Source organism: Nelumbo nucifera, chromosome 3 (assembly GCF_055504915.1).
Source record: "Nelumbo nucifera cultivar China Antique chromosome 3, China Antique-T2T, whole genome shotgun sequence".
In the NCBI taxonomy this organism is placed as follows: Eukaryota; Viridiplantae; Streptophyta; class Magnoliopsida; order Proteales; family Nelumbonaceae; genus Nelumbo; species Nelumbo nucifera.
Genome location: NC_142651.1, coordinates 53,815,677 through 53,837,931, shown reverse-complemented (window position 1 = coordinate 53,837,931; position 22,255 = coordinate 53,815,677). Strand labels below are relative to the sequence as shown.

At 39.0% G+C, this 22,255-nt stretch overlaps 1 protein-coding gene and 1 long non-coding RNA gene across 3 annotated transcripts; both read left to right on the top strand.

The window, feature by feature from the left end:
* The first annotated feature begins 674 nt into the window (after positions 1-674).
* LOC148801221 (uncharacterized) lies at positions 675-21,568 on the top strand. Of its 2 annotated transcripts, XR_016084177.1 has the most exons (3): positions 681-1,049; positions 20,781-20,890; positions 21,061-21,568. It is a non-coding gene; the product is annotated as an uncharacterized LOC148801221 (long non-coding RNA). The 2 variants fall into 2 exon arrangements; XR_016084176.1 differs by having other exon boundaries at positions 675-1,049; positions 20,781-21,568.
* On the top strand, positions 1,044-2,916 carry LOC104600930 (alpha-1,6-mannosyl-glycoprotein 2-beta-N-acetylglucosaminyltransferase-like). Its single transcript, XM_010264099.3, has one exon. It carries the CDS (start codon positions 1,444-1,446, stop codon positions 2,737-2,739), a length of 1,296 nt encoding a protein of 431 aa, XP_010262401.1. The 5' UTR covers positions 1,044-1,443; the 3' UTR covers positions 2,740-2,916.
* Positions 21,569-22,255: the final 687 nt, after the last annotated feature.

Below are 22,255 nucleotides of genomic sequence, written 5' to 3'. Positions count from 1 at the left end.
TTGAATCATAGATTTGAGGGGTCACCAAAGGCCCAAAATAGAAGAATCATTGATTTGAAAGAGATTCATTTAGATAACACATACATAGCAACCTTTCTTAGAAGGTTTTTCCATGGCATCCATCTTCTTGATCTCTTTCACCACTTTTTCCATGGCATCCATCTTCATAGATTTGGTTTAATGGATCCATGGAATCTAATTTTGTTTGGTATTTGGTGATATTCATCACTAATAATTCCCCCTTTTTGCAAAATTCATCACTAATAATTTTGTTTCATAACCAAATTCATTAATTTAATTGCTTATGATTACAATCATGAATAATAATAGAGTGTAAAAATAAAGGACACAAAGATCATGTATACATAGACATGTTTGACCAATATGGGGACACAAAGACCATGGACGCAAAGTTAATAATTGCGAGAATCGAATTTGCTGATAGAACAAATCAAGTATCAACTAACATACCAACTCAGTCACCCCTCCGTTAAATCCGTGGTATAATTCAAAATATTGGAGGTAAGAAACGTTAAGGGAATGTGGCGAAAAACTAATAAAAGGGGGGTTTCCCATTATCAGGAATCATAAGGGCACTTTAAGTAATTTATGAAATCTTATCAGAAATTCAGGACAACTGCACAATAACAACCCCTTTAATTAATGGTAATCATACTTCAGCCAGATTCAGCTTCCTATCAGTTAATCAAACGACCGTAGCAGATAAAAAAAAAAAAAAAAACAACTAATTCCGGAAGTAATCAAGTAAACACTACGGCACTCGATTAAGACTTTGAAAGCTTCGACCGATTTTTTCTGAAGCAAGAAGATTCAAAGTCTTCTATCGTGAAGACCAAAGACCTGGAGGACTTCCCTTGAATTAGTCTTTATTCCACTGTTCCCTGCAGTTTCCACGAGAGCTCCTCAGGAGTCAGGACTCGGGAGTCAGGTCGTCTAGATGGCTTTTGAGGTTTTCCGCTCTTGAGCAAATCTGATGTTTGGAATATAGATTTTGAGGCAACCCTGTTGGATATTCGACGTATCTCATGGTGGGTTTCTCTTCTTTCGTCTTTTTTACGGTGTCTTGAATTATCTGCGATCTGTGTCTTGGGCTGAGAGATTTTGAGATGTATAAGCAAAAACCAGAGTGCTTTTGGGTGTTTGTGTATTGGGGGTCCCCGGATTTGGTCGCAAGCATCAAAAGCTTGATGTAAAATGCACTGCTTGTCTTCGTTTGAAGCGTTGGATGCTCGTATCTTACTGTAAAGATGATGCAAGAGGTGTATGATTCTTACCCTTTATTTCGTTTGATCTAATATTCAATGGGTTCTGCGAGTTGTGGTGTTGACCTGTTCATTGATTCTTTCTTCGTTGGCTGTGGATGGTGTAATTAGTCTTGTAGTTGGTAGTCTTTCGGGGTTTGTTTCTCTGAGCAACAAACTAATGAGTTTGGATAGGAAAAACCGCATCAAGCATGCGGCTTTCCGTCGGATATTACATGTGGTTGTAGTTGCCTTGTTGGGGGTTCTGCTGCTGTTTTTTCTCTGGAGAACAGGTTCAGTTTATCATATTACGTGGGATTCTGATGAAGTTGATGAAGGTATTGTGCAGCATACAGCCTTAGTCTCCATAGAAAAATCCGGACTCCCTAAACAGACCAAATTGTCGGTTTCATTGGAGAAAAGAAATTGGTTGCCCCCAAGAAACTTGGATCTTTTTCCAAATCTTGCAGAGGACCATATAACACTTGTGCTGTACGTTCATAACCGGCCTCAGTATCTCAAAGTAGTTGTAGAGAGCTTGTCTAAGGTAGAGGGTATTGGTGAAACTTTGTTGATAGTCAGCCACGATGGATACTTTGAAGAAATGAATAAGATAGTTAAAAGCATTCGATTCTGCCAAGTAAAGCAGATCTTTGCCCCTTACTCACCTCACTTGTTCCCCAATAGCTTTCCTGGTGTCTCTCCTGGGGACTGCCAGCAGAAAGATGATCCATCCAAGAAGCACTGCAAAGGTAATCCTGATCAGTATGGGAACCACCGATCTCCGAAGATTGTGTCGTTGAAGCATCACTGGTGGTGGATGATGAACACAGTGTGGGATGGGTTGAAAGAGACCCGGCAACATTCAGGTCATATCCTCTTTATAGAGGAAGACCACTTTATTTTTCCTAATGCATACCGGAATATTCAGCTACTTACCAAGCTGAAGGCTCAGAAGTGTTCCGATTGCTATGCTGCTAACTTGGCACCATCTGATGTGAACTCGAGGGGTGAAGGTTGGGCAAGTTTGATTGCTGAGAAGATTGGGAACATTGGTTATGCTTTTAACAGGACAGTTTGGAGGAAGATCCACTCTAGGGCAAGGGAATTTTGCTTCTTTGATGATTATAACTGGGATATAACAATGTGGGCTACTGTTTATCCCTCCTTCGGTGGTCCTGTTTATACACTAAGGGGACCTAGGGCAAGTGCAGCTCACTTTGGTAAGTGTGGCTTGCATCAAGGACAAGGGGAGCAAGGTGCTTGCATTGACAATGGCTCTGTGAACATAGCAATAGAAGAGGTTGACAGGATTACAAACGTCAATTCAGACTGGGAAGTGCATATTTACAAGCGTCAATCAGGGTATCAAGCTGGATTTAAAGGTTGGGGCGGCTGGGGAGATATGAGGGATCACCAGCTCTGTTTGGATTTTGCAAAAATGTATTACTTGGGCAGCACTCCACTACCAGGTTGAGAGTTTAACTGTCGGTGTTTTGAGTAACCAACTTCTTGTAACTGGCAGGGCATGGGCTATCCCAGAGATATTTCTATCTTGTTCCTAATACTGAATGAATGTAATGACATTCTTCTGTACTGGTTTAATGGCTTGTTTTTGTTTGTGATAAGGTCCTCTTTTGCTTTTATTACTTGGTCTTATTTATCTGAATCCTGGGGCAATTAACCTGGGGAATGTTCACCAGAGGGTGAAGGTGAGTGAAAGTGGGGAAAGGAGGGAAACAAATCTTCTACAATGCAAGGAAGTTTTTCACCATTTGGATATTTCTTGTGAACTAGAAAGAATACTTTCTGCTTTGATTGATGGCAAAATATTCCTGTACTTGCATGTTTCAATAGTTTTTATTTTTATTTTTTCTTGGTCTTATTTCTTAAGAAAACAAATACTAAATACTGAGGTTTTATTTGGTACAATAGGTTAAATGCTTGATTTGGCAGCAAGTGTTATGAGAAAAATGCAATATTTCCTTTTCTTAACCTGTTTGCTAGTACTTATGGCAGGTGGCAAGATATCTCTTAGTATGATATAAAGGCTCCATTTGTTTGTGGTGCAAATCCAAATTGCATGCAAATTTTGCATCCAGTTCAGTTGTGCATGTTTTTATCTAACACTACGATTTTCATTACTTCTGAGGATGAAACAATCTGCAACATTTAAAGGAAGCTTGCCATAGAAGGCAAATGTATTGGTTTAATCAATGTAGGTTGTGCATTTTAATGATGAGGACCTTTTATACAAGAATTGCTAGTACAGAAGACACTATAAACTAAGGCCACAGATTTAAGTTTTAGATGTTAACTTGTAGTATCTCCGTTGCTCTCGTAGTATAGGTGGATTGTTGCTTCAGTAACATGTCTGGCTATAATGATCCAAATGAGGAGTGCTTACCATTTCCAATTGAAATCTTTTAGGTGAATAGCGCAATAGTACATATTGCTTGAGATACTTGAATTTTGGATTGGTAGGGTTGGATATTTTAGAGGTTGGAGGGTAGGTAAAGAGGGCACTGTTGTAACACACTTGAAATTTGTGGATGATACTATTATCTTTTGTGAGACTGAGGACCCACAGAAGGCAAGGAACTTGAAATGAGTGGTAAAGTTGTTTGAACTTGTCTCTAAGTTGAAGATCAATTTTGAAAAGAATTGTAGTCGGGTTGAATTTGGGGGAGTTGGGTGGGGTGGCGAAGTCCTTTGTTTGTCCTACCTCTAGCTGGCCTTTGAAATACCTAGTAATGCCATTAGGAGCCAACCCAAGGGAGGGAAGGTGGAATCTTATTGTAAAAAACTATGCAAAGAAGTTGGTGGCTTGGATGTTTCTCTTGGGGGTTGCATTACTTAGAAAAATCTTCCAATTTACGTTCTACCTGTCTTTAGGATGCCACAGTGGGAGGTGTTGAAAAGTAGAGAAGATTATGAGGGATTTCTTGTGGGAGCCTGGTGAAGAAAAAAATGATCACTTGGTTAGGTGGGAATTAGTGTGCAAGAGGAAGGAGCAGGGGGTTTAGGCTTCGGTATTAGGGAAGAAAAATATAGCTTTGCTGGGTAAATGGATGTAGAGATGGCCTTTGGGAACGGAAAGGCTTTGGAAAAAAGTTGTAGAAAGTATTCATGGAGGTGCAGGTAATGGTTGGGATGCTGGTATATCTCAATAGGCTACTTTGAACACTCCATGGAAGGCTATACATAGCATTCTTCCCCAATTCTTAATCCTGATCAGGTATGATGTGTGTACTGAAAATGGGGTTTTGTTTTGGGAGGATGTTTGGATTGGTAACTTAACCCTCAAGGACCTCCTTCCTTCCTTGTATTTCATCTCTCTTTTTGAAATGAACCAATTCAGAGGTTTGTGTTTTTCTCACAATCTGCTGGTTTTTTCTAGAACTTGGGATTTATGAGATATTTGAAAAACTTTGAGCTTGACCAGGCTGCCTTGCTTCTTCAAACTCTTGATCCTGTTTGCTTGGACCCTTCTAAACTTGATGCTCGCATTTGGATCCCTAATCTATTGGGATTTTTTACTTGTGCTTCTTTTTTTCTCTGCTTTGTGCTTGATCCCTAACCTTCGACCCTTTAATAGTAAGGATATTTGGTCCAAACCCATTCCTCCTAAAGTAGGAGCTCTTTGCTGGGAAGTGTCTCTTGGAAAAATAAACACTTTGGACAACTTACAGAAAAGAAGACCTGGTCTCAGTATCTCCCCTAACTGGTGTATCCTTTGCAAAGCCAATGGAGAAAGTTGCTACCACTTACTAATCTGTTGCCCCTTGTTATAGGTCTTTGGGAGAAGCTTTTTGGCTTTTTTGGGTGTAGGTGGCCATAGAGAAGAGGTAGAGTCTTGTGGAGGTATGTGCTGGAGCTGCTTTGGTTTGGACTGTTTGGGAGGGAAAAAATCAAAATCTTCAATGATAAGAAGAGGGATGAGACTAGTGTATGGGGTTGTAATATTTTTGAGATGTTTGAAGGCTGCATCTCGCACCTCTTTGTAGGAAGCGTTCACTGTGTATCATTTTATTGATCTCTAATAAAATTCCTATTACTTATCAAAAAAAGAAAATTTCTAACCTAAATGGTTGGAAAATGAGTGTAAGTAGACTAATATGTTTTGATTATATTTTTTTCCCATGTGAAGATGCTGGCCTTGTTGGATTTAGGGGCTTGCAGTGAGCAGAGTATTGGGCATCAAGGCATCAATAAGCAAAAGGGCAGGTCAGTTTATAAGGAACCTACCAAGGCATTAATAAGAAAGCTGTTCATAAACCGAAGGTACCATAGATGAAGACTTCGATGCAGTTGAGTGGTAAGAGTAGAAAGATTAGAATTAAAAAAAGGAATTCTAGCCTCAATGGGTTAAAAATGAATGAAAGTAGATTAATATGGTTTGATCATGTGTCTATATGAACTAGTAAAAAAGACTTATCTGATTCAAGATTAAGGTTCCAAAGGATTTATGCGGTGGCCAGAGGGTATGTGGGCTCAAGTATTCAAATAGATCTAAAACTTCTAATTTAACAAAGGATACGACCTTTGATGGAAAACGGAGTTCTAGCCTCAATGGGTAAACAATGGATGGAAGTAGACTAATATGGTTTGATCATGTGTCTATATGAACTAGTAAAAAAGACTGAATTGGTTCAAGATGAAGGTTCTAAAAGATGTATGTGGTGGCCAGAGAGTATGTGGGTTCAAGTATTCAAATAGATCTAGAAATTTGTAATTTAACAAAGGATAACACCTTTGATGGAATGGACTGTTGAAGTGAGATTTGTCTGGCCAACTCCAAATAGAGGGGCGAGGTGTTGAGAGGTGTTACTTCATTGGTTCTAGTTGTTGGTTTTATTATTAATGTTACTCCATCTGCATCTCTTTTCAGTTCTTCCTAACAGCAGCTAAATCCATTGACTAGAAAAGATGGTTAGATGGGCACAGACTAATACTTTAATGCTAGATGTGTTCTGCTGATTTCCTTCTAATGGTTGGTGATATACATGATGCCATATTAATTAATAAAAAGTTTCTGTTATTGATAAAAAAAAAATGATGCCATATTGAAGTTTATCTTTTTGTCCCATTTCTTTGTCCTGATAGGTCCATTCTTTCTAGGAGTCTCAGTTTTATTTTCCTGCATTATCTTTTGTTGGCCTTTTGAGTTCTGAAACAGACTGCTTGTGTTAGTGGTTTACTTCCGTCTTTTTAGATCATTCTGGTTTCTAGTTTTGATAAAGCTCCCCTTATACCAATTTTACCAGAAGATCACTGGAAAAATTTATAAGCCCATCTGGCTACATGGACAGTTCAAAATGAGCGCCTTACCAATGTCATACATAACCTTGAATATGTAATATCATCTATTTAGTATTGTTTGCATTTATTTATACTATTGAATTTCATCTGGCTTCTTTAACAATAGCTATTCCATTATTAATATAACACAAAAAACTTAAAATTGGTGAATATCTGCCAAATCACTGAATCCTACTTTTTGGGGCTTCCTGAGTATGGAACTTTGAAACTTGTCTCAGATTCTTATACTCGTACCTGCATCCCATGCAAAATAGCCATATGGATATTGGGACTTCAGAAATCCACAGAATACAAACCAGAGCATCTGGTCATGCTTCTTGTTTGCTGAGTTGGAATTTTACTTTATTTTTATTATTTTCTTATTTTATTAGCATTCAATCAATATGTATGCTGTCTTGAACCCTCGAAGACTTCAAAACCTGAACTGAAAGCAAGGAAGAACTCGCAATTTTGTTCAATCAACACATATTGGTTATCATCTTTCATCCTTTCTTTTCTTCTCTTCCTAGGACAAAAACTGTCCTGAAATTTCTTTTATTTCTTCCATCTTTTCATGAATATGTTGATTTTCTATGTTTAAATGAATTTTATACATTTTTTTATGAAGATTATAGGCAACTACTAGTGAAAGATGGTTGCTGCTTTCTATGGAACATAGGGAATTACCCTAGGATTCATGATTTTTATTCAAAAGAAAAAAAAATCCATCGCCTAGGCAACTAGGCAACAAGGCGCCCTCCTGTTGCCTAGCCTCGCTTTGGTGTAACTATAGCTAGAATGCTAGATGTACTATACTGTGCTTTTATTTAGCCTGAGGGCACAATCATGGTCTCCACTGGCAAGGAATTCGCCCCTTCCCAGCTCTCTACACTCTGCAGATGAACCCCCCCTGTTCAGCTGGATCTGAAGCATCTTTCTTTCTTTCCTTCTTGCTCTTGCTTGCTGTCTCCTTTCCTTCCCACCCTCTCTGTCCAATTTTATTGTGAACTTGGCCTCAACTCTTCAACCCAAGCCTCAAATGGTTATATACAAGAAGCAAGTGAGTTGCAGTTCATAAATAGTGACCCTTAAACCCAATTCTTCAGACTCTATGGCGACTTTTCTTCTGATTAGAATTTATAAAGTGGCAAAGAAACTATTCTTATGGTTCAGAAAACTTGTTTGTTTTTTCCATACTGCAATGAAATTTTTAGACATGGTAATGAAAATAGGCAGAAGATGGAAATAAATACCCATTACTGGTAAAATATCAGCATTGTATTCTATGAGGGGAGTTCTATGGGATCAAGGACACCGATCAGCTTTCAGTTTTTGTCCAACTCTAACCCAGAGCAGTTAGGATATTGAGAGCCCTAATGTTGTCCTTCCTAATCTCTATTTAGCGGAATTGTTGTTAGAAGCTATGAGCTTTTTTTTTGCTAAATGAAAGAATAGATATGGCATGATATCATTGTTGATCATCCTCCCCATTGGGTTGAAGTAGAAAGCTTGGGTTATCAAATGATCTTCATAGACTGAAAATGCTCATCTTCCTCTGCATCTGATTTTCCAGGTTTCACTGGGAATTGCATCTATTTCTCACATGATTATTCCATTTTCAGGCCTGATCTTTGTTCAAGTTAAATGTGGCAATATGGGCATATTAAGTCGTATTTTCCTATGGATTCTAATTGGAAAAGTCCCCTGCTATTTGGGTTACACCAATCTTCTATGGTAGATACAGTTTTTTTATCATGTGGAGTAATACGTATGCATTTGAACAAGTTAAATCAGTTTAAGTTAAATAGGATTACATTTATTGTTTTATCTTTGTTTGTAGATACTGACCTTATCATTTTACCTTTTGTTGCACCTTCTTTTATCCATAAAGATGTTAACCTTCAAAACTTTCCTGTCTGTGGAGTGATTTTGGTGGTTTGTTATTGTTGAGTTGGTCCGGTTTGTTTTTATTTAGTTAGGAAGTTGTTGGGCTTTAGGCCCATTAGGTTATGTTTTTTTAAGTTGTGACTGTTCAGCTTTTAGTAGCCGCCCTACTAAGGGCATCCTTGTAATATCTCATCTTTTTAAGTTAAGTATAAATATAATGAGAGGGGGGCGGCTAGGGTTGATTTCGGAATCCTGGTTGACTTCCTACTCTCTTCTTCTTCTCCTTTCTTCTCTACTGCTGAAATCTTCATCTTCCCCCTCTTTCCTTCACAAGAAACTCGTCTAAATCTGCAATTAGTAATCTCTACTTGGTATCAAAGCAGGCCAAAGGTTCCTTGAAGTTGTTCTCTCATGCAGCCCTAGATCGGCTGACTGCATGGTGATTTAAGAGGTTGATCGAAGCTCTCAGGTAAGCCTAGTTTTTGGATTTTTTTGGTGGATCTATGTGCCCTGTAGCTGGTTTAGGGTTTCTCATCAAAATTAGGAAAAACTGGAGAAAGGGGAAGAGTCTTGTTTCTGTTGGACTCTTCAATTTTGACCTAGGAAGTGGCGCCCTAATTTTTTAGGGTTTCTTGGAGTTTTTTGTAAGGGGCGATTCAAGTCCTGCCTGATTTGGAGGCTTCTAGAGAGGGCGGCTGCCTCTTCTCTCTCTTCTCCCGTTCCACAAAAAAGGAATCTTTTGTGGGAAGAAAGCCTAGGACACCAGAAAGGTGTTGTTGGTTCCAAAAAGGTGTTTTGTTTGATCTTGCTGCAAATTTCAGTTATTTTCTTTACATTTTTTGAGAAGCATGGAGGGCCACAGAGTTGAAAATAAGCCCGGGAGTGAAATAGGACTAGTAGGAGGAGGTGCTAGAGACCCTTTCGGGGTTGGGACCATTACTACAGTTAGGTTGGATGGTGCAAATTACTTAGAATGGTCACAATCTGCAAAGATGGCCATTGGTGCTCGTGGGAAATTAGGGCATATCACTAGTGAAGAGGTGAAACCCGAAGCTAGCAACTCCCGGTAGGTATAGGAGAATTATATGGTGATGACTTGGTTGTGTAATTCCATGTTGCCACATATAAGTAAAAATTTTTTATGGGCAAATACAGATAAGGAAATATGGGATGGGGTTGCAGAAACCTATTCACAGAGGGAGAATGTTGCTAAGGCTTATCAATTGAGAAATCAGATTATTGCTACAAGGCAGGGAGATAGATCTGTTGCAGCCTATTTTTCAGTCCTTAAAACCCTGTGGCAGAAGATTGACCATTTAGAGACATTTGCTTGGGAAACCACTAAGGATGCAACTACCTATCAGAAACATCTAGAGAAGTATAGGGTGTTTGAATTCCTTGCTGGCCTTAATCCTGAGTATGATATTGCACGACAATACCTTCTTTCCAGGGACAATGTTACTCTCTCCCAAGCATATGCCTTTGTGTCAGGGGAGGAGTGCAGGAGAGATGTGATGATGAAAAACCTTATTTCTAATCAGTCTGCCATGGTAAGTGCTGTGAAACCTAAACAAAGTGGCAGTGACATCAAGAAGGAAGATAAAAGAGATCTGATCTGTGACTACTATAAGAAGCCTAAACATACAAGAGATACTTGCTGGAAGCTTTACCCACATCTTGTGCCGACTAGATTGAAAAATAAGAAGGGCAATGCGCACATGGCAGTTACTTGTGACATTCCGACCCCTCCTACTACATCGGCTCTGGAGTCTGTTGCAGTTGCTGCAGTAAGGACTGAACTTGAGAGGTATGGGCTACTTCTGAACCAGTAGGATACAACCAGTTCCAGTTTAGTCGCAAGCGGACAGCAAGGTACAAGTGGCACTAGTGGAGTCCACTCTACTTCCTTTGCTCACACAGGTAGTTCACACGTCACTGCAAATTATGTTTCCACTTCAGGTAAGGAGGGACTTCATTGGATTATAGATTCTGGAGCCTCAGAGCACATGACCCAGAGCTCTACTATTTTTTCAACTTATCAGCTCTGTTCTGGCAGAGATAGGGTCTCCACAGCTAATGGATCCCATGTTCCTATTGCTGGGAAGGGATCTGTCAAGATTAGTGATTCTATTTCTCTACCCTCTGTCCTTCATGTTCCCAGATTGAGCACTAATTTGTTATCTATTAGTAATTTGACTAAGAACCTGAACTGCTCAGTAATTTTTTCTCCTGGTCATTGTATTTTGCAGGATCTGGATTCAAAGAGGACGATTGGGAGTGGTCGTGAAGTGAATGGAATCTACCTCTTAGATGTACTTCCTTCTCATCAAAGTCATCATGTCAGCAGGGATAGTGAGTTAGGGTCTGTGAGTCAAATTATGCTTTGGCATAATCGTTTGGGTCATTTACCGTTTTCTTCTTTAAGTTTTTTGTTTCCAAAACTTTTTGTCGGTTAGTTTGTCAAGTCTGGAGTGTGAAGGTTGTCAACTTGGAAAGCATTGTAGACATTCATTTAAACATAGTAATAAAAGATGTTCTTCTTTTAATGTTATTCATTCGGATGTGTGGGGCCCTTACCATGTTTCTTCTATGAGAGGTTATCGCTATTTTCTCTTATTTGTGGATGATTTCTCATGATACTCTTAGATTTACCTGATGAGATCCCGTGATGAGGTACCATCCTTGGTGAGGCAATTTCATCAGATGATACTAACATAGTTTGGAACAAGAATAAAGGTGTTCAAATCTGACAATGCCAGGGAGTATTTTGAAAGACATCTTGCCTCATATCTGTTGAATATGGTGTTGTCCATTAGAGCAGTTGCCCCTACAATCCACAGCAGAATGGTATTGCAAAAAGGAAGAACAGACACATTGTTGAGACTGCAAGAAGCATGATGATCACATCTACAGTTCCAGTTCGGTTTTGGGGTGATGCAGTTCTCACAGCAGTATATCTGATTAACAGGGTGCCCTCTCGTATACTTGGATTCAGCACCCCATTCAGTCTTCTTTTTCCTCAGGGGGAGATGTTTCATATTCCTCAGGGTGTTTGGGTGTGTCTGCTTTGCATATATCCTTGGTCATCACCGCTCGAAGCTTGATCCCAAGGCAAAGAAGTGTGTCTTCCTTGGATATGTAGAGAATCAGAAATGGTACTGTTACTATGATCCAGTCTCTGGGAGCCGGTATGTTACCATGGATGTCACATTTTTTGAATCCACGTACTTCTTCTCAAAGAATCCTTCTCAGGGGGAGTGTTTTGGGGAAGTGAGTCAGTAATCTATTCCTCTCCCAGTTCCAGTCCCTGTGTCTACTCCTGTGCTTGACCACCACCCTGTGGCACCTACCTTGCCACCTCCTTTGCGTACTGCTTCTCAGCATTACTTACGACAGAAACTTCACAAGGAGGTTGATTCCACTACAGCAGAACTCGCATCACTTCTTGTCGATTCCTTGGAGACTCCAGATTCGACTGCCATGGATTCAGGTATTCCTCTTGGTTCCGCTACTGTTTCAGTTCCCATTAATCCTACTAATTTTGTTACAGATAACCTTGATTTCCCTATTGCTCTAAAAAAAGGGAAGATAAAGTGTACTGCTCACTATATTTCACAGTACTTATCCTACAGTGGACTTTCTCCTTCCTACCGTGCTTTTTTCTCCTCTCTTGATTCAGTGTCTATACCCAAGGGTGTTAGTGAGGCTCTCTCCAAACCTGAGTGGAAGACAACTATGCTGGAAGATATGACAGCTTTGATTAAAAATCAGACATGGGACATTGTGGATCTATCAGAAGGTAAGGAGACAATTGGATGCAGATGGGTTTACACAGTAAAATATAAGGCAGATGGAAGTATAGAAAGGTACAAGGCAAGACTTGTTGCAAAATGGTACACACAAACTTATGGCATTGATTACTTAGAGACCTTTGTGCCAGTTGCAAAGATGACCTTCGTTTGGATACTTCTTTCTCTTGCTGCCTTATACTCTTGGCCCTTGTTTCAACTTGATGTGAAGAATGCTTTCCTAAATGGGGATCTGCAAGAAGAAGTGTATATGGATCTTCCTGCTGGTTTTTACAATGATACTGAAAAGGGAAAGGTATGCAGGCTTAAGAAGTCACTTTATGGCTTGAAACAATCTCCCAGAGCATGGTTTGACAGATTCAGACAAGCCTTGATTGCTTTTGGCTACACTCAGACTCAATCCGATCACACCTTGTTTGTGAAGCGAAGGAGATCTTTGGTGTCAGTCCTAATTGTTTATGTGGATGATATTGTTGTCATCGGGAATGATCTGAGTGAGATTGATGGTCTAAAAAAGAGCCTACATAAAGAATTTGAAATTAAGGATCTTGGAGAACTGAGATACTTCTTAGGCATTGAAGTTGCAAAATCAAAACATGGAATTTTTATCTCACAAAGGAAGTATGTCTTGGATCTTCTTCAAGAGACAGAGAAGCTTGGAACAAAGGCAATCAGCACCCCTATTGATCAGAACCATAAAATCAATGCATCAGAAGGTGAACCAGTAAAGGACATTGGGAGATATCAGAGACTTGTGGGTCGGCTACTATACTTGTGTATGACAAGACCAGGCATCTCCTATGCAGTAAGTGTAGTAAGTCAATACATGCATGCTTCATGAGTCCAGCATTGGGAGGCAATGAGAGAGGGTAACAAATTGTGATGTTGGGCAATGAGAAAGGGAAGAAAACACACTTGGAGTTCCGGTCATGTGATTGGAGGTTCCAGAGTCAATAATCCAGGGATGGGGTGTGCATGCCAGACAAGCCATACCTAAGTGTGCAAGAGTGATTGTGTTCTGTTGAGATGTGTCTTGGACAAACCTCTCATACTCATCATGGGGAACACTTATCATCTCCTTCACGGGAACATCTATGGATGTAGGGAGCATCTAATCAGCTGAACGACTCTCTTGTCTGAAGCTACTGTCATTGGTCATGGCATGATTGGCCCAAGTTGAAGGTGGACCATGCAAATCATAGCAATAATTAATGGTATGTCCATCCATACCACAGTGTGTATATCTCCTCGGACCCGAATTACATCCTCTACCACGGACTCCCCCTGAATCTCGACCTCCAGTGCGACCACCACCATGGTTATATGTAGGTCCATTACCACCACTATGGCCACCATATACCGGTCCACTGCTATCACTACAATCAGACTGAGCTCCCCGAGCTCCACCTCTAACACCACGGCCCCTTGATACTACAAAAGCTGATCTGTCGGAAACACTAGAGTTCTTGGTAGATCCAATAGAAATCCTCCTAAGTCGAGCAAACACCTCTTCTAAGGAAGGGGGAGCTGATCCTCCTAGTATCTGAGCCCTCACTGGTTCATATTCAGACTTCATCCCCACCAAAAATCGAGTCACATCTAGTTGCTCTCTTTGTTGTTGCGAATTTTGACATCAGAGGTGAGGGGGTGATAAACATTCAACTCATTACAAATGTTTCTCATACTAGCATAGTACTCCTCAAGACTCTGATTACCCTGTTGCAAATTAAAGTATTCCTGATACAACCGATATACTCTAGTTGTTCTGTCTTGACCCGAATACAACTTCTTAGCATGGTCCCACACTTCCTTGGCAATATCAAGAAACATGAAATTCACACTAATCTTTGGTTCCATACTGTTCCATAACCATGTGATAATTTGTGCATCTTCTTGTTCCCAGTCATCATACTCATGAGAATCAGTGGAGAGTTTTTCCTCCCTTATGTGTTTCACCTTCTTCATTGCCTTAAGAAAGACTTCTATAGATTTAGCCTAAGGTATATAATTTTCTCCATTCAGTTTAATAGAGGTCATCTAAACATTTAGGTAGTCAGTAGGGACCACCACACTAGTTTTACTGTCACTGTTGTCTCCCATTGCTGAATTCTGTTATTGCTGAATTCGGCACACTGCATACTGAACCACATTGTTTTCAGCACTTATTATTGCTGAAAACTGCACTTTCCACAACAAAACCCTACCACATGACTACCTAAAAACTCACCACACTGTTTTAGGATCACTCCCCCTTCGAATCACACTGAAATTTGCATAAACCCTAACACACTACAACCTGTATTCCCACCATACAATCTAAAACAAACTTATCATCTGATTCACAACAAAAAAACTGCATAGAAACCTCTTACCTAATCACAAGAAAATCAGACCACACTAGGCACCCACTGCATCACACGAATCAGCCCTCTTCTCTTCATCGATTAGGGGAGGGCTTCTTACAAACCACAGCAACCAACCACGAACTGCATGACTGGAGGCATAGAAACCTCCAAGGGAAGAGGGTGATCACTCATTTTCATCCCTTTCCCTTATCTCCAACTGATGGCGAAGAAAACAAGAGAAAACCCTAGACTGGGTGTGCAAAGAACAAAATTCTGGGCAGTTTCGATTTGCTCAGTTTGGCTCTGATACCATATTAGAATTCGGTTTGCCCTTGAATTCTGTTAGAGTGATGACAGCAGAAATAAAAGAAAGAGGAAAAGAGAGAGAGGAGAATAGGAGAGAAAGTTCTGGTTCGAACAAGAGAGGAAAATCAGTCTCTCCCATTCGGCCAGATTTGTTTTTATATTTCTATTAATCTGGACATGACACCTTTGCCCCTACTTAAGTGAGGGACATAAGATCTAATATAACTTTACACATCAGCAACTTAAACATAAGCATAAAGACAAAAATACCCCTACATAGTCGACATTAACAGGTATGATTAAGATAGAAACAGTGAGAAATAAACCCTCTTATCTCTCCCCACAATAGCTTTCCATTATCTTATAGCTGTGCCCAAAAGAGTTGATCTCTCCCCACCCCCTGTTTGGCTAAGTTGTTGGCCATGGAGTTTGCACTTCTTTTTACCCTATGTAGTCTCACTTCCATGTCTTTTGTAAGGCACCTAAATTTCTTCTTTTCATTGTTATAGTTTGGTTCCACCAAATTCCTCTTCTCTCTATGGCCATCCCAAAACCAGCTTTGAATCTCCTTCAGTAATTAGTCTTCTAATGTTCAAGCACCTTGCCTTTTGCACTCCCTCGATCAATCCCATGATTTCAGCCCTTGTGAAACATCTAGATCAATTGGACCTGAATACAAAGCTATTATTTTTCCCTTATCATTTCTCAATGCACCAATCAGACCTGAATACAAAGCTATTATTTTCCGTGGTGCATTCGGGAACCAAAAGAAAGGGTATCTACCAGAATACTAAACACCACCTTACAGTGGAAAAAAAGGGGGGATTAATCAACACAGTGCCCTCGTTTGAAAAGACACCTTGCCTTTTGCACTCCCTCGATCAATCTCATGATTTCAGCCCTTGTGAAACATCTAGATCAATTGGACCTGAATACAAAGCTATTATTTTTCCCTTATCATTTCTCAATGCACCAATCAGACCTGAATACAAAGCTATTATTTTCCGTGGTGCATTCGGGAACCAAAAGAAAGGGTATCTACCAGAATACTAAACACCACCTTACAGTGGAAAAAAAGGGGGGATTAATCAACACAGTGCCCTCGTTTGAAAAGACCGGAACCAAGAAACTGAACAAGTTCCAAAAGAGCATACTGTTGAAGTCCATCACTAAAGCTTCCCAAATTCCAGTAAAAGTTCATCTTCACATGCACACAGAAAGCAAACTAGTTATTCCCTTGAGTCATTGTGCAAGGAAGATCCCAACTTCCAAGCATGAATCATAAACTGAGAAAGGGTGGAATCTGGCCTGGAAGCTCAAGATGAAGATATTCTTGCTTGAACTCATCAGATTGAATATCTGAGAAGATATCCTCCACTGATTTAGATTTGTGAGCAAATCTTCTTGAATTTTGTTCTATGCAGATATGGTAGATCAGACTTCAGAAGGCTAACCTGGGAATCAAAGACAGGATTTGTTTTCCCCTTGAATTTGTTAAATCCATCTTGCCTCCTCTCTATATTTTTATTCGGTATCCAGTCAAAGTGCACTTCTGGAAACCTTTCTCATATATCAGATGAAAGAAGCTATGTTGACAAAAAAGGTGGTTGAAATTTTCATTCTGGCTTTGAAAACACACAACAAGACAATAGAATACAAAGTTTGAGAACTAGTCTTATGTAGGGAGTTTTTTGAGTAAACAACCACTAAGAAATAAATCTCTGTTCCAGGAATATTGTGTTTGAAGCATACCAGATCCACCTAGTTCACCCTATTGCCATGCATTCTGCTTAACTCCCAAGCATCGTGAGATTTAAATTGTCTATTGGAGTAAATCCTCTTCACTAGACACCCTTGGAGAGGTAAGATCTTCCCAAGCTTCTATTAGGTGAGGAGATGAAGTTGGACCTGGATTTCAAACCCCATTTCTTTATGATCCAGAATATCTTTCTAGCCCATCTGACCCTGCATCAGACCTTCTAACCCAAACCTATTGATTAAGACCTTTCACAGGTTACAGTAATTAAGCCATAGCAATATAGAGTCTCCACTCCCAAAGCTACTGTTCTGCTTCTGTATTCAAAATTTTCCTCTAGGACTGGGTCTACAATTGCATTAGATTAGTATCTGGCCCCGAGACACCCTGGAATTTCAATGAAAGAACTCCGGTTATAAAAGCTGGAAGTTACCAACCAAAGTGTATGCTAAAGACAAAACACCTAGGGTGAAGAACAAAGGGCTGTTTTAAGGCTTTACTTCCCATTGAAGTTATCACATAGTTCTGTAATAGGGCCTATCTCTATCCAAAACAAAAGCCAACTATGCATTTAAAACCTACGAAGGAACAAAGGAATGTTTTAAGGCTTTGTCCTAATAGTTATTTTCATGCTCAATCATCTCATTATTTTTCACTGGCAAGCAATGCTCACAAATTTGAAACACCTAACAGATAGAATAAAAATGCTCAGAATATTACAACCACCTTAAATTATCTTTAATGACTGGACAGACTTCCAAAGAGAATTGACCAGCAAAGTTTTTCCTAATGAACCTTTGAAACAGGCATTGGTGAAAGCAATGTCAGAGAAGCAGTAGAAGCTGATTTTGTTAAGACTCAGGAAGCAGACAACAGCCCACACAGACCCAGGCCCATGATCCATCAGCTAGGACCAGTCCAGCTCGAGCAGCAGCTGAGAAATCTCCCTCTAATGGCAAGCCTGGACCACCTGTCAGATTTGTTTATGTTAGAAAGCCACGCCATTAGTTTGTTATAACAGTCCATGTGAGACATGGGCTAATGATTATAAATATTGGAACCGCCAAATAAAATATCAGTGCAGCTTGTGAGGAGGCAGAGCTGCCCTCGAAGCAGTTCCTGAGGAGATGTGAGCTAATGATTTCTCAGAACTATTCTCTCTCTCTCCCTCTCTTTTTCTTAGGAGGCAGAGCTGCTCTCAAAGTAGCTCCTGAGGAGGGCAGTAACTCATCAGATTCCTTATGGAGACTATGGTTTTGGTGTTCTGACTTCTGACTTCTTATCAGACATTTGCTCCAATTCAACTTAAGGCCTCCTGACCACCCACATTTGTCTCATTTTCTGTTGCAAAATATTCAAGTTAAAACTCATAGTTGTAAATCTAGAACTTGACTGAGACAAGTGGATTCAATTAAGTTTCCAATACAATAGTCCAATCAACTTTATAACTTCACAGGTTGTCCCCAATTGAATCTATCTAGATCCCCTTGAAACTCTGAATTCAATCCAAATTGCAGTTCAAGTTCTTTTATCTATTGATTTGTTACACTTGCTGCTGCATGATAAAGATGTTGAATATCCTGTGTCAAGTTCAAAAATGACTTGCAACTATTCTTAACTATTCCTGATGAAAATGGCTAATGCACTTTTTTTTCCAATTTTTTATTAGTTTTATGGATAAATTATAGAATCCTCACAGTTCAGTCTTCCTCATAAAAACTTAGATGGAAGCAATTGGAGAGTAGTTTTCCAAAAAGAAAAGAAATAGAAAAGGAAAAGAAAGAAAAAAGGAAAAAAATAGTTTCCCCTTTCATCCCCTAAAGGTCTCTTTCCCTGCATTTCCTTATTCAAAGGTGGTTGCTACTTCTACTGTTTGGAATTTTATCCCCTTAAAGAAATAGATCATGCATTCTAAGCCATATGAGGCCATGTTTTCAATGTCAGCACTATTTAGTGGACTTTGCTTGCAGAATAGGCCAATAGACCTACTGGGGTTTGTATATTGAATATGAATTCTTCACATTTAGGAGCCGTTACTTGGTGCTATTATAAAACCTTGGGCTGATAAGAATGAGAGTGTGAGCTTGAATCTGAATGTGGCTACTCAGATGCTAAAAATGCTTGTGGTTGGGTTTGTATACAGTCCACCCCTCTTAAGATCCATGGATTTATGACCAGCATTTGGGTAATGGTGTATCTAAGCTCATCATATTTGGTTGGAATTTATCTGTATTTTGCCTTTCTCATTTTTACTATTTATTTGCTTTTTTTATTATCTTTTTTATACTTGTGGTATTAATTTATCCAATCTTGTGTCTCAAAATAAACATGGCCACTTAGATGAGCATGGCCATATTGCCAAAGTGTGGGTTTGTATTTGAACGTAGCCACTTAGATGTTAAAAATGCCAGAGGTTAGGTCTGTATACAGTCCACCCCTCTTAAGATCCATGGGTTGATGACCAGCATTTGGGTAATGGTCTATCTAAGTTCACATATTTGGTAGGAACTTATTTGCTTATTTTTTTTATCTTGCTTATATTTCAATTGTGATTAATAATTTATTTAATCTTGTGTCTCAAAATGAACTCAATTTGATGATATTGAAAGTTGAATTTTGGTGCTTTAAAGCACTGATTCAAATTGTGTGTATGATAAATGCCAAAAAAAAAATGTATATATGACATGAATGATTACAGGAAATGGTAGCTGTCCTTTTATGTGGATTCAAAAGGTAGAGCCATTTCCCAAAACAATTTTACTTTACCATATGTTATCATTTTGAAGTTCAATCTCTTTTAAAGCACACAAGAGTGGCATTATACCAATAGATAACTTTTAGTCTACATGCTATTGAAATCCTTGATCTGATAGATAACAATTTTATATTACAATCATGAGGTTGATTTCCTAGGCCACTTTATTGTGAGAGTAAACATGAATTATACAATGGTGGTTGAATTTGAATGGTAAGTGCGTCCAGATGACTACTTTTGGAAATGCTTCTGGACCCTGTTGCCCTGTTGGAATTTTTCCATGGAGGTTTATTCTCATGGTTATTTCATTCTTTTTTTTAGATTAATTGCAATCACAGAAGCCCCACTTCATTGTATTATTAGTAACACATGACACTAGATGTTGAAAACATGGCAACAGCCTCTTTTGATGGAAGTCATGATACAAAATATAAGCACATAACAAATTCTTCGTTGGTTTGATGACCATTAAGGTTGACTTAATGTTCAGATTGATGATCCATCAATGGCCCATTTTAATGATCTTTCATTGGTTAGATTGTCGACATTCGTTTTTTATGTACCACATTGGAAAGGGCATCATCTTGGAGAAACTGCTATACTTGCATTATATGTATATCCTTTTTTATACTGTGATGCATCATTACATCCCATTCTTTGTTGGTGCTTCAGCTTGTCTTGTAAATTGACAATCATAATTGAAGTACCCTATGTTTCAACTTGTAGGGGTTACAGTTATTTTGAAACCATTTCTCTGTTCCAGCATGTAAATTATGGAGCTTTTTGATCTTCTCACATGTGATATTTGTTCCCACTATCTGTTGTTTGAAGATTGAAAAAGTTATTTAGCATTTTGTGAGGTCATTGTTATAGTGCTGACATCGTAAGCATCTTTATGGGATTCATTAACGTACACACAAAATGTGAGGATGATAGAAAGGATAACAAGTTAAGATGATTTCAATATAACCAGCAGTATGACATAAATATATAGGTCAAACACCAGGGTATGTGAACCCAATGACAATGTTGCATGTATTTTATATTTCAGAACATTAAACCTGGTGCAAATACTATTTTCACTGTTGTTCCTCTTGTTAAGCCTGAGGCTTAGTTGTTAAGGGTTGATGTGTTGTTAGACCCAACAAAAAGGTTTCGAATAGCAGTATGATACCCACAATTTTTCTTTCTTCTTTCTCTGAGTCAGTGGAATGTCTCCATCTATGCTTAATAATGCTGCCGCTAAAGAGTACTAGACAGTAATATCCTTTTCCTTGTGATCTGTAAAAAGTTGTCACATTTCAAACTTGTTGCCCACTCAAAGACGTGGTTTCTAACGAGAAGTTTCCTTTCTCACAGAGAAGAATTAATCCAGCTTGGGGAGAGAAGTTTCTAAAGACTTCACTAGTACCAGTAAACAACATATGGCCCTCCATCAGAACCGAGAGGCATAGTTCTCATTTGCCAAGGTTATTCACTAGTACCTCTATGTCATATTCTGGAAATCTTTCTGAATTTGATGAACCAAGGTGGTATTGGATGCCTGGATGTTGATATTTGCTCCCCAAGGCTTGGTGCCTGTAGCTATTATCTTAAAAAGGTTTATCTGTGATTTAAGCCAATAATGTTGGATGAACAGGGTGGTGTTGTGCAGGATGTTGACACTCAGTCACTGGAGTCAATCCCTGTTATCAGACTTTTGGCACGTCAAAACATTCTAAAGTATGTATTCCTGCATCTAACTAATGGTTTTAAATAAAAGAAAATTAATTCTTGCAAGAAAGATGAAGATCTGTCACTGCATTGGTGTTTGGATTCCAGACAAGGATTAGGCTGTGAGCCAAAATGGTCACCAAGATGCTCAGAATTTGACTGGATGGTGGAGTTATCTACTTGGTATTAAAGATCCATGCTCACGAAATGGATCAGTTCCCAAGGGGGAGAATTTTAAGGTGGAGGGGATAAGACTTGGATTTTTTCAATGGGCGTCAGGCTTAGCTCATCCTTTTTCTTTCTTTCTTTCTCTTCTTTTTTGTTTTCTGAGTAATGCGGGCTTAGCTCATCTTATCATGACTTTTATTTACATAGACAGTATTGGATGTAACATTCACACTGTAGCCCCTGAAGAAGCATTAACCTTTGTACAATGCATATATCAAGTAATTATCAAAGGGAAGAAAATATCAACATAATTTGGCAGTATTGGATGTAACATTCACACTGTAGCCCCTGAAGAAGCATTAACCTTTGTACAATGCATATATCAAGTAATTATCAAAGGGAAGAAAATATCAAGATAATTTGGCATAATGCAACAGTGTAGGTTCAGGGATTCTTCATGAAGACATGCACTGATGCACTTAACCCATTACAAATGTAAATTATTTGCCTACAAAAATTAACAATTGAAAACATTGTTGGGTTTGTTAAAGATGTTCATTAATGTCTAGTTACTCAACATATTGCAAACACAAAAAGAAAAAAAAAAAAAAGGAAACAAAACTGAAGGTAGTTGCAGAGGTATCCAAAGGCCAAAGCACCTGTTTGGGATTCAAAGGACCTATTTGAATCGAATCCGGATCTCCTATAGCTGTACATCTCCTCATAAATGGTAATATGTAAATATGGAAGATGTTTCCAATGTACAGCTATATGTCCTGTGGGTAGGTGATCCGAGCTCATTTGAATCACTTTTGTAGTGTCCTGTGGGTAGGAGATCCGAGCTCATTTGAATCACTTTTGGAAATTTGCAACAATCCTAGTATTAATTACATTCTTAAGTGTTTCATACTCAAGAGTCATAAGATCCAGAGAAGCCCAGCACTGCAATTTTT